At 36.0% G+C, this 13,534-nt stretch overlaps 1 protein-coding gene and 1 pseudogene across 1 annotated transcript; both read left to right on the top strand.

Annotated features, from left to right (window-relative positions):
• The first annotated feature begins 747 nt into the window (after positions 1 to 747).
• LOC145578303 (pentatricopeptide repeat-containing protein At2g22070 pseudogene) lies at positions 748 to 3,099 on the top strand (annotated as a pseudogene).
• Positions 3,100 to 7,229: 4,130 nt separating this feature from the next.
• LOC145577484 (oxygen-evolving enhancer protein 3, chloroplastic-like) lies at positions 7,230 to 8,764 on the top strand. Its single transcript, XM_081634967.1, has 3 exons — positions 7,230 to 7,601; positions 8,104 to 8,402; positions 8,527 to 8,764. The coding sequence occupies exons 1-3, from the start codon at positions 7,298 to 7,300 to the stop codon at positions 8,623 to 8,625; spliced, it is 702 nt and encodes a 233-aa protein (XP_081491093.1). The 5' UTR covers positions 7,230 to 7,297; the 3' UTR covers positions 8,626 to 8,764.
• The last annotated feature ends 4,770 nt before the right edge of the window (positions 8,765 to 13,534 follow it).

The following is a 13,534-nucleotide window of genomic DNA, read 5'->3' as shown; positions in this document are numbered from 1 at the left end:
ATCCTCACCAATCAATAAATTCCAAGCAAGATTACGTTGCTTGATTTCATGTTAAAAGGGAGGGTAATTTTGTTGTCCATTACCTTGCTAGATTAGGGTTTTTTTTTTTTTTTTTTTGAATAAAGATTAGAGTTGTTTAAAATTGTTCGCGTTTGGAAAATCGTTACATAAAAGTTGTACTATCATATAGTTATATGTACTCATGGATAAATTGTCTTTTGATTAATAAATGCATTAAGCCATTAATCATTCCCCTCGAAAATATACAAGTATATTACGGTCGTCCTTGCAATATTTGCTACTTTGTGTAAAGGTAATATCCCTAGTTAAAAATTTAAATAAAAACATGCGTTATATTTTTTGTATTCTGAAGCTAGAACGAATTTTAAATGACTACTATAAATAAGTGTTATATCAAATGTGAAGTACTATAAAGCTGTTTATAAGAAACAAGTCAAATACGGAATAATGTCGCTATTCAAGATTATACGAGTATGTTTACAAGTGTGAAAGTACCTGATTACCAGTAACATGTTTTAACCGAACTTGTTCACGATCCTGTAGTGCTCTCTCTTATTTTCGGTATTTTCGCGCTCTTTTGTTTTCGAAACAGACCACAAAAAAGACAAAACCCCATTGATGCAGTCTCAACAAAACACACAGAGTTAATGTTACAAACAATGCTGAAATTCCACCGCCATTTTTAACTAGAATTCTTTGATATCCATTCTTTGATTATCTCTTACCATGAGTTCAACTCCACAATTTGTTACCTCTTCCTCTGATTACTATTCTACTCTGCTTCAAACTAGCTCGAAATCTAAACACTTATCAGTTGGGAAATCAATTCATGCTCAGATTATCAAACAAGGTCTTTTTGCAAGTGTATATCTTTTGAATAATCTCCTTAATCTGTATGTTAAATGTGGGTTAACCTCTGTTGCCCACCAACTGTTTGATGAAATGCCTGTGAAAAATATGTTTTCTTGGAACACAGTTATCTCAGGGTATGCTAAAGGGGGGGAAATGGGTGCGGCTAATTTTGTTTTTCGACAAATTCCGAATCGTGATTCGGTCTCTTGGACTGCTATGATTGTGGGTTATTATCAAATGGGTTACTATGAAAATGCATTGAAAATGTTTTTGGATATGATTAGGGATGGAGTGTCACCTACCCAGTTCACAATTACTAGTGTTCTTGCATTATGTGCAAATATGAGAGATTTGAATGTTGGTAGAAAGGTTCATTCTTTTGTTGTTAAGCATGGACTAGGTAGTTATGTTTCAGTAGCAAATTCACTGTTTAATATGTATGTAAAGACTGGTGATCATGTAAGGGCAAGGATTGTTTTTCACAGGATGGGAAACAGAAATGTGTCAAGCTGGAACTCTATGATTTCTTTGCATATGATGTCTGGTGATGTTGATCTTGCTCGTGCTCAGTTTGAACAAATGGATGACCGCGACATTGTGTCATGGAACTCTATTATAACAGGATACAATCAAAGGGGGTTTCATATTGAAGCTCTCCAAGTATTCTCAGAAATGTTAAAGGATTCTTCAATGAAACCGGACAAATTTACTTTGGCTAGTGCTTTATCAGCTTGTGCAAGTCTTGAGAACATGGAACTCGGGAAACAAATTCATGCATACATGGTAAGGACTAAATTTGATGTTTATGGGGCAGTGGAAAATTCTTTGATCACAATGTACGCTAGGTGTGGAGGTGTAGAAAATGCTCGAAAGATCATACAAAAACACGGGATTTCCAATCTCAATGTGATAGCATTCACAGCTTTAATGGATGGCTATGTGAAGCTTGGAGATATTAGGCCTGCAAGAGAAATATTTGACTCATTGAAAGACCGTGATGTGGTTGCTTGGACGGCAATGATAGTAGGTTATGAGCAGAATGGACTTAATGATGATGCAGTGTCATTATTCAGATTAATGCTTAGAGAAGGGCCAAGGCCAAACAATTACACATTAGCTGCTATGCTGAGTGTCATTTCAAGCTTGGCAAATCTGGATCATGGCAAACAGATTCATGCTGTTGCAATGAGGTCAGCAGAAGTATCATCCGTTAGTGTATGCAATGCACTAATTACCATGTATGCCAAGGCTGGAAGCATTGTTGGTGCCAGACGTGTCTTTGCACTACACCGCTATAGAGACAGTGTTACATGGACCTCAATGATTATAGCTTTAGCTCAGCATGGTTTTGGAGAAGAAGCAATAGAACTGTTTGAGAAAATGCTGGCATTGGAGATTAAGCCTGACCATATAACATATGTGGGAGTACTTGTTGCCTGTACCCACGCTGGTTTGGTAGAAAAAGGAAAGAGCTATTACAACATGATGCAGAATGTGCACAAAGTTGAACCAACTACAAGTCACTATTCTTGCATGATTGATCTCCTTGGACGTGCTGGCTTGCTGCAAGAAGTACAGAATTTCATTAAGAAAATGCCTATGGAACCTGACAATATTGCTTGGGGTTCAATTTTAGCGTCTTGTTATGCTCATAAAAATATAGAGTTGGCAAAAGTTGCAGCAGAGAGATTGCTTCTTCTTGATCCAGGTAACAGTGGTGCCTTTGCATCCCTTGCTAATCTATATTCTGCCTGTGGAAAGTGGGCTGAGGCTGCTAAAGTTAGAAAATCAATGAAGGAAAAGGGAATTAAGAAAGATCAAGGACTGAGCTGGCTTCAACTCAAGAATGAAGTGCATGTCTTTGGAGCTGAAGATGCACATCACCCTCAAAGAGATGCAATCTATACAAAGATGGCAAAAATCTGGGACGAGATTAAAAAAATGGGCTTTGTTCCAGACACAAATTCAGTGCTACATGATCTGGATGAAGAAGTGAAAGAACACATTCTTAGGCATCACAGTGAAAAGCTTGCTATAGCATTTGGACTTTTAAATACTCCTGAAAACACCACATTAAGAATCATGAAAAACTTGCGTGTGTGCAATGACTGTCACTCTGCTATCAAATTCATTTCAAAGCTAGTGGGCAGAGAAATTATTGTAAGGGATGCTACACGATTTCACCATTTCAAAGACGGTGTCTGCTCATGTAGAGACTATTGGTAGTGTAGATATTTGGTGATAAGTATGCAATTCTTGAATGAGGTTCCTTGCAGAGGGTTATTTTATAGCTGGAATTCATAAGACTGGAGATAGACAAGGTAATATGAGGATGATGAAAGAGTTGAAGGACCGTAGTTGTGAATTAATGAAGACGAGGGATTGGAGAACCAATTGTTATATGAGGTATAGTGCTGTATAATATGTTGGAGGTTGAAAAAACAGCTTACTCTTTGAATCCATGTGATGAGTATGAAAGGATAGTGAGCTCATCGTTCTTGATTCTAAACCATTCATCACCATAATATACCTCAATAGATATTTGCAGAGTGAATTGTTTTGTTGCTCTTTGGTTTTTATCAGTCCCAAATTTGTGCAAGTCCGTGCCACTTAATTACTTTATAAAGGCTTTTTGCTCATGAGGATATCTTCCTGTTCATCAAGTGATGTGTTCTTCGTATCGTTGCCAAGGTCAACTACTACTAGCCAATAAAAGAGTTTACCATGGTAAATGTCCTAACTCCAACACCAATGACTCCTTGACTTGAGCTTTTCTTCTATTCATGCTGTGTGTGAGGACCTGTGATGCTAATTATACTCTCTTCAGAAGATTTTTTTTTCGAATTAACTGCAATAAATACAACAAACTGCTAACATTTTAAAGGTACTCCTTGGTATATCTTACAACATTGTTTACGAAATTTGTAAAAGGTATTATCAAAAAAATCATTACGTTGAATTGTAAAGTCATTGCCCATTTTGCTGCTATATAGTATATACATAACTATTAAGCTGGAACAACTTTATGCAAGTGATAAAGTAGCACTTCATTCTTGATATGGACTTTCTTCTCACATTCTCTGTATATTCCACTATGCAATTTCATTCTGCTACATTATTGTGAAACAGGGGAAAAGCTGTATGTAATTAGTATCTGGTAAAACAATGAATGGATCTAAACCTTACAGGATTTTATGAGCTTTTTAGGCAAAATCCTTATTGCCAGGCTGAAGCTGTGTGGCATAAAATCATTTGTATTGTACATTCTGTGCTCAAGTGCTTCAAGCTGAGCCAAACCATGTATCATGGACATTGGGATCGAATTTGTACATGGTATCTAAGCCTATGAGGACTTTGTAATGAAGTGCCTCTGCAAATATAAAACCACCAGCCTTTCTTTGGACTTCAGGCTTTCTGGCCTGCATATCTACCAAGGTGAAAAATCTGGAAATATGCATTTGATGATGTCAGGTCATATTTTGGGAAGTTTGTTTCAATAGATTTTGATCCTTATTGTGTGTTTGTAGGTGATGTACGTGGTGGTTTATCTGGAATCTGCCGACGATTGCTGGAGCTAATGTGCCTTGGTTTGAGGATCAGAAGATTTTCACTTTTTTAGAAGGTGACTTGGTGAGTATGAAATGGTACAATTAAGCTTATTGATTTTGTACACATTTAAAGGCAACAATGCTATTGACCATAACTTCTTTTGTGGTCTTTGCTCCTTAAATTTATTTCAGAGATACCTGGCTACCTGCAACACAGATACACAGACCACCAAACTCAAACAGTTGGATGATCTGGCATCTTACTGCTTCTTTGGTCCTCATGTTTCAGTTTCAGTTTCAGTTTCAGTTTCGACAAAACTTCTGGTCATTTGCTCCTATATTCATCTTGTTAATCTTTAATATCTTGCAGTTCTCAAGCTGTATACAACATTTTTGTAGCAGATATGGCTAACTAATTGATCTTAAGCCCTTTTGTTTGATTGTTGAGATAAGAAATTTAGACATGCTAAAAAAATACTACGGGTAAAAAAAGCTGTGGAGAGGTGTGCTGTTTCAGCCTTTCAGGTTGTATTGGCCTATGGGGCCTGATGGCTCTATTTTTGGGATGTAAGACTGTTAGTTGTTTCAATCTTGAACATGTTACTTCTCCCCTACTTGTTCATATCAAAGAAGAAAAGCAGATAAAGTAGTATATTCACCAACAGACCAACTCCGTATAACACTTCATCATGTATATCCTATACAATAAATTTAGTCACTCCAAATCAAGTTATAGTCATACAACTCATCGCGATTCTTAAATGAGAGAATACAAGTTTATTTCCTTGATAATCAAATGACAAAACTGTAAATGAACCATTAACTTTTTATTAAAAATGAACATGATGACTAAAAAACGTGTCATGGCTAAAAAAAATGGACTCTGTTATGATGACTAAGCAAAATTTATTATAAATATTTATCATTTGATAAACAAATTTTATTTATCAAGGAGATAAAGTGGGGCTTTCTCTTCTTAAATTACATTATACTTGTATCTTTAAATTCTTTATACATTCACCCTCACACAATAGTTTCATATAGTCTGAGAATCAAGAAATATGAACTTGTCGCCCAAAAAAAAAAAAAAAAAGTGATGGTCCAATTGGAAGACAGCCAAGTGAGTACTAATGGGCCAAGGAGGCGCAAGCCCGTAATCCTTCCACTGACAAGAGCGGGAGGTTTTCGTTGCTCTGTGAAACCAGCCTCACGCGGTCCCCTCCACTTTAGAGCCCAAGAAGAATGGGCCTTCGCCCAACCCACATGAGCCAACTCTCAACTTGGATAGGGCGAGCCAAGCATTATGCCAACGACCGACCCGACCCATTTGGCCGAAATCCTGTCCCATCACATTAGTGCTCCCACTTGGGTCACAAGCTCACGTTACCAAGCTCAGCGATAATGAATATGCTTATACGAATATATAAAGGGAGGAAATGTTTAGAAATCTTTCGATGTGGGACTCTGTTATGCTTATCTCATTAAGCTTTGTAATACTCCTTATTTAGCTTCTTTATTTATGTTTCTTGTTGGTGTCATATAGGTATATATATTCAGCGTTGCTGGGAAGGAGATGAATCGGCTGTCGATGAGAATATTACGTTGTCGATCATCTCTTGAAAATTTCACGCTGACCCGAGGAAGGGGATGTTAATTTGATCTGTGTAAGAGGGAACTTGTGCCTCGTTTTTTTTTTTTTTTTTGTTTTCTGAATATGTTGTTTAATTAAGAAGTGAGGATGCACATAAATTAAAGATGATTGATATTCATACATTGGAAAAGGATGAGATGCTAATCGTGAGGAATAAATGGGTTAATTTGAGGATGGAATTTATACTGAGAAGTGAACTGAAATCATGTAAAAGAAGCTAAGGTAATTTAGAAGTTTGGTGATAATGGCCTTAGAAGAACAAAGCTAGGAGACTCCAGAATGTGAAAATAATTGACTTGATGGGTTTAATTCATATTGGAAAGGCAAAAAAGGAAAAGTTTTGGTATACTATGTACAAAAATTAGCCGTCTTTGATCACTTATAAGGAATTTTCACGTACAAAAGAGGAGACTTTTATGTGATTTAGGGTGACTAAACATGCTGTATACAATACACCCGTTGTATATATTTAAGTCGTTAGTGTCTTTATCCAAATATTATTACAACTCTAATTTGTTACAAAATTAGTGTAATTTGTTTTTCCCACCTGTGTAATCGGTTGGAATACTTGTAACTCTTAAAAAGCAAAATCCCCACTCTTAGTAAGAATACTACATATACACCAACTTGAATACTTTGAAGGTTTAGTGTAGTATTGCATATTGATGTATGAACTATACAAATTAAAATCAGACAAAAGAAACCATAAATTAGAAACATAAGGAAACGGTGATAGTAATAAAGTTATGAAGTAAATACTTAAAATTCTATTATGAACTTAAATCAAATGGTAGCAAGTTTTACACTTATACTGATTTATTACCTATATATTGTAATATGATTTATTACTTTATTAAAGTTTGATTACTTTAATAAGATAGCAATTGTTGAGAATTTGAGATTGTTATCAATTTGTCCTAGATACAAATTTGTAATCCATATTTTAGTTAGCAAATTACTTCAAAAAAAAAACAAATTTCCACGTGGCAAAATATGAACGGCCCAATTAAGAATCCAATCCAACAAATGAAATAAACAAACACATGTAAAGCATCAATTGGTTAACCACATATCCAAATATGATCCAACTAGGACCCCACATCAGATAAGGTGTAATGCATCAAAATCAACCATCTATATTTCCACATTTCTCCTTCTTTCTCCAAAATTAAACCACCATTGTTATCTAACTTAGAGAGAGAAAAAGAAGGGAAAAAAAAAAAAGATGGCTCAAGCAATGGCTTCAATGGCTGGCTTACGCGGCTCATCTCAAGCTGTATTGGAAGGTAGTCTTCAGATCAGCGGCTCAAGCCGACTTAGTGGGCCGACTACAAGCCGAGTTGCGGTCCCTAAGTTGGGCTTGAATGTTCGGGCTCAGCAAGTGTCAGCTGAGACTAATGAGACTAGCCGCCGATCTGTGTTGGGCCTTGTTGCTGCTGGACTTGCTTCTGGCTCCTTTGTTAAGGCTGTTCTTGCTGAGGCTAAGTCCATCCCCGTTGGCCCACCACCACCACCATCCGGGGGTCTTCGTAAGTGTTTTAACATATTACTTCCTCTGTTCCTTTTTATTGGTTACGTTTTTACCATTTTTGTTGTACAAAAAGATTTCATACCTAACCAATCATGACTTTCACGAGAGGGGTTATTTTATGGTTTCATTGCTCTTAATTTGGATTTTGACATACTCCGTACTATTTAAGATTGTTATGAAGTTGTAACATATTTATTGGATGGCAATGATACGGGCATGATCAATTGATAGAATGTTGGATAAAGCTAGAAAATGAAGCGTGTAAACGGTGTTAAAAGCAATCGTATTATTTTTGTTGAATGTATTGAAATAGGCATGATCGAGTGCCTTGGTAAAAAAAAAAAAAAAAAAAAAAAAAAAAATACCTTACACGTTATTGAAACGAGTATGATTATAATAACTAGGGTAATAAGTTTGGAATGACACATACTAGTTTGCTTAGTTCACATTCAAAGTCTATCTTCGTTTAACTTTTTCCTAACTTGATATGTATTGGGCAGCCGGGACATTGAATTCGGACCAAGCAAGAGACGGTACCTTGCCCTACACCAAGGACAGGTTCTACCTTCAACCCCTGCCTCCAACTGAGGCAGCCCAAAGAGCAAAGGAATCAGCCAAAGAAATCCTCAATGTGAAGCAGTTTATCGAAAAGAAGGCATGGCCGGCTGTCCAGAATGACCTACGGCTCAGGGCCGAGTACCTTCGCTATGACCTCAAAACTGTCATCTCAGCTAAGCCCAAGGAGGAGAAGAAATCTCTCCAAGACCTCACCAGCAAACTCTTTGACAGTATCAACAATGTGAGTGCTCTTACCGTCTTAACTGGATAATTTGGCTATCGATTGTAACTTCTCGTGTTATTATTGTCAATGAAAACGAGTAAACAACCATCAAATTTGCTAATTGACTTACTTTGTCTCACAGCTCGACTATGCTGCAAAGAAAAAGAGCAGTACAGAAGCAGAGAAATACTATGCTCAGACTGTATCCAACCTTAATGACGTTCTTGCCAAGCTTGGTTAATTGTATATCGCTCATTGTAACCTCGTGTAAGAATTGAATTCATGCTCTTATATTATGAGGAAAACCATTTTGTAATGAAAACCCTTTTATATTATGAGGAAAACCATTTTGTAATGAAAACCCTTTTATTTCATGTGTAGTTCCTAATAATGTCGAAAATGCATATAGATTTTGTCTGAGTACATTTTCAGCCATTGTGATTTCAATTGCAGAGGTATCCTTGGATTCCAATTTCAACACACTTCGGATAACTAGATTTTCATAAACGAACAATGAATTCACAATCCACATATTCCGAATCAGGATCGACAATGTCGAACTCGTGTTGTAATTCTTGCAAAGCCAATAATTTAAGCTAAAGATATACATCATCAATTTTGATCACATCATGAAACTATGGGCAAATAATCCAAATATGAAATATTCGGCTGTGCAACATTGAATCTCTCTACTTAGCGTGTGGCTGTGTGCCATTCAAACACAAATTGGCAAAAAAAAAAAAAAAAAATATAAAACATAAAAAAAATCAAACACAATTGGTAAAAAAAAGATCAAAAACACAAGAGTCTAATAAAATCATAGCAGCAATGATCACTAAACATTCATATTTACTCGTATAAAATCTGCTGAGAAAGGAAAGCATTGGATCTTGAACAATGATAAGATTGATAACAAGATATGCAGAGACGCCATTGTTTATACTATAGGAAAGACATCATGGCAATCATGAACGATTTCGAATGCCGTTAGCTAACAAGAGTAATGAGACTAACAACGTTGAATTTGTCCATGTGGAAGACAAGTACCAAGAGTATTCCTCAAATACACTCAAGACTCGACTATCAAAGTTCATACCACAAATACCAGTAGACAGGGGAGAACAAATCATATACCAGTACAATGAATAACATTCTCATCCTCCGCTAAATTACTACTACTAAACTCCAAGCAAACAAAAAGGAAAGATCAGGCTTTCCAAGAGACAGCCTGGAGTGATCAACTGCATCGAATGACATTTAACATTCTTCTCATACTCTGCTCACACCTTTAAAAAATTAACATCTCTTAAGACAGACACGAACTGATACAGAAAACAGGAACTCTAATCCTCAAATATTTATGAACCGTCAGAATCTTCAACAGGATCAACAAACACAGCAAAGACGGCATTTTGATACAGAAAAGAGTTAAAAGCAAAATAATATTTCGTATTGCTTTGACAGGAATAAGAGAGGTATCAGAGAAGTAAGAGAAGTGACGATGAATTACTTGGAGACAACAAAGATGAATGTGTAAGGAGCAATAATACACCAAGTAAAACAAAGTGCAGATCAACCGAATAATTCACTTAAGATGCCCCTTGACAACAAAGATTGCTAAACAAAAGTGACCCCTCACATCCCCCAACTTCCCATCAATGAGAAAACAAAGATCAAATTTATAGCAGAAGGTTCCCGCCAAAAAATTAAAAAAAATATATATATACATATATATATATATATATATATATATATATATATATATATATATATATATATATATATATATATATATGCAGAAACTAGGCCCTATTACTGAAACTTGACAGGGAGAACATATAGACCTCAAAACAATGACAGTTCAACATCCATCAATAAAGCATTAAAGCCTCTCTATCTGCCTCCGGTATAATATTCATCCCAGCACAATATCTTCTAGTCCTCGACTTCCAACTGCTACAATCTTAGCAAATACTGTATACACTAAAGTCTCGCTGTCATGCTTTCAAAATAATATGTAAAGAATAAAAGCGAAATTATCAACAAATGACAAACTAAGAGGCACAGATAAACCGACAGACCAAACAACATTAATGGAAGCATCAAAAAGACAGGTACCTTACAATGGCAGAATGAAGGCAGATATTATCATGTTGAAAAAAGGCAGAAGTTAGCCTGAAGAGCACGAATAAGCAAAAGCCTTGGTTATCACAAGCATCACAGAGATATGAGCAAAGTCCAAGAGTAACTGTTAATACAAATCAATACTGTTGAAAGGCCGAGAAACACCTTGATTTGTTTTCCACAGCTATGATGAATTTAAAGCAGCATTATACATCAAAGACCTTCAGACACAAAAGCGTTTGGATATATTGACCTCTGTAATCCCCTTCCCAACCCTCATCAGTAAAACAAAAGCCAAAAACTAACAAGGACTCAATCCTGTCTCAAAAGACCAAGAGCACAATTCAGAAACTAAAAACTTTGCCTTTAAAGATTGTGACAGAGAACATCACATTTCAACAAGGAACTAAATGACCACAAGAAACAATTCAAATCCCTCCGATAAACCCAATATTCCTTCATGAACAAGAGCACCAAACTCCCCTTGCTTAAATCCTTAAATGCCGTGTAACAAAAACACCTGAACATATTTAATGATGACAAGCTAAGAGTCTAAGAGGCATCCAACAGCACAATATTTAAATTAAGGAAAACAATCCAAACCAAATTAATGGTGATAAGTGACAACTATCCTCCTATGGAAGTACGGATACAGATAGAAAACACAATCAAAGCGGCACAATCAATATGATAATCTAAGAATCCAGAAGAACAAAATTAACTTAAAGCCTTAGTTATATCCCACCCAAAAGCAACAGCATTATAAACATACTCAGCAAGGCACACAACACTCACAAGTAGAAGAACAAGAACCAATATCTATACTTGCAAAGAGCATAAGCTTAGTGAAAACACAAAAGCTCCATAACAGCAAAAGCATGGTAAGAATAACAAGACTAGCATTAAGCATTTTACACTATAAGAAACTAACAATAGACAAACCACAGTCAAAGCATCTCAGGATATGATCTATAAATCTAAACAAACAACTGAAACCCTAAAAACATCCTAAACATAAAAAATCCTAAGCTTGATTAGGAGAAAATTCATCTCCAAGAATTGAGTAGACCAACAAACCAAACAGCATTCATAGAGCATCAAAAGGACAAGTACCTCACAATGGCAGAATAAAGGTGGATTTTATCATATCAAAACAGGGCAGTGGGTAGCCTGAGAGCATAACTAAGCAAAAGCATTGGTTGATGTTTTCCAAAACTAAGATGAATGTAAAGGAGCACAAGGGTTTCTTCTCATTCCATTCCCAGCCTCCTTAAGTGAAACAAAAATCAAAAACTAAAGGAAAAAGTACCCAAGAACCCAACCCGGTCTCTGAAGACAAGGAACATAATTCAAAAACTAAAAAACCTTGCCATGAAAGGTTGTGACGGATAACATTACCCTTCAACAAGGAACTAAAAGATCACAAGAAACAGTTCCATTTCCTCCAATTACCCAATATTCCTTCTTGAACAAGATAAACAATTCCCCTTGCTTAAATCCCCAAATGCCATGAAACAAAAACTCCCAAAATAATTAACGATGACAAGCTAAGAGCCTAAGAGGCTTCCAACAGCACAATATTTTCATTAAGGGAAACAATCCCAAGATTCCCAACCAACTTAATGGTGATAACTAAATTAATGTTGACAGCTATTCTCCTATGGAAGTACGAATACAACTAGATATCACAATCACAGCGACAGAATCAATATAATTATTCTACAAATCCAAAAGGAGGCATTAAGCAACCAGAACAGCAAAAGCCTTGATTATAAATGACAAATGCCTTAATATATCCTTCATAATAAAAATAAATAAATAAATAAATAAAAGCCTTAATTATATCCCTCACAAAAGTAAAAGCAAGCCACAGCATTAGAAATGTACTCGTCTACAAACCTTAACATAAAAGATTGTGATGGAGAAGACCACACAGGCACACTTCAACACGTACCAAAATGACCACAAAAAACAATTCCAATCCCTCCAGTAAACCCAAATTTCCTTCATGAACAAGAACAACTCCCCTTGCTTAGATCTCCTAATGCCGTGTAACATAAACACCCAAACATAACTAGCGATGACAGGCTAAGCATCCCAACAGCACAATAATTTCATAAGGGAAAACAATCCAGACCAAATAAATGGTGATAACTAAGTGACAGCTTACCTCCTATGGAAGTATGGATACAGCTAAAAAAACACAATCAAAACGGCAGAATCAATATGATTTTTATAAGAATCCAGAAGGAGACATTAGGCAATTAGAAGAGCAAATTTAACTATAAGCCTTAATTATGTCCCACCCAAAACCAAAAGCATGCAACAGCATTAAAAATGCTCATTCTACAAACAGCAAGGGACACAAAACTCACAAGTAGAAGAACAAAAATCAACACTTACAAACAGCATAAAATTAGAAAAAATACAAAAGCACACCAACAGCAAGAACAAGATAAGGATAACCAGGATAGCATTTCGTAAATTATACTATAAGAAACTAACAATGACCAAACCATAGTCAAAGCATCTCAAGTTTTAATCGGAAATCTAAACAACAACAAACTGTACCCTAAAAGCATATTAAACATAAAAAGCCTCTCAAAAGGGACACATCCTAAGCTTCATCAGCAGAAATATCATCTCCAATAATAGAGTAGACCAACAAACCAAACAGCATTCATAGAGCATCAAAAGGACAAGCACTTAAAATAGCAGAATTAAGGTTTCATCATATTGAAACAGGGCGGTGGGTAGCCTGAGAGCATAACTCAGCAAAAGCCTTGGTTATCAATACTATTAAAAGGCAGAGAAAGACCTTAAAATGTTTTCTCCAACTAAGATGAATGTAAAGGAGCACAAGAGTTTCTTCTCATTCCATTCCCAACCTCCTTAAGTGAAACAAAACCAAAGACTAAAGGAAAAAGTACCCAAGAGCCCAACCTGGTCTCTGAAGACAAGGGGCATAATTCAAAAACTAAAAAACCTTGCCACGAAAGGTGCGATGGAGAACATTACACTTCAAC

Source organism: Chenopodium album, chromosome 14 (assembly GCF_948465745.1).
Source record: "Chenopodium album chromosome 14, dcCheAlbu1.1, whole genome shotgun sequence".
NCBI classification, from domain to species: Eukaryota; Viridiplantae; Streptophyta; class Magnoliopsida; order Caryophyllales; family Amaranthaceae; genus Chenopodium; species Chenopodium album.
This window is presented reverse-complemented; position numbering and strand designations above follow the sequence as displayed.

What these genes read in the sequence shown, in the direction of transcription:
- LOC145577484 (XM_081634967.1), top strand. Translation starts at nt 7,298, where the DNA reads ATGGCTCAAGCAATGGCTTCAATGGCTGGCTTACGCGGCTCATCTCAA. An exon ending in ACCACCATCCGGGGGTCTTC is followed by an intron (nt 7,602 to 8,103) that starts GTAAGTGTTTTA and finishes TGTATTGGGCAG; the next exon opens with CCGGGACATTGAATTCGGAC. An exon ending in TCTTTGACAGTATCAACAAT is followed by an intron (nt 8,403 to 8,526) that starts GTGAGTGCTCTT and finishes TTTGTCTCACAG; the next exon opens with CTCGACTATGCTGCAAAGAA.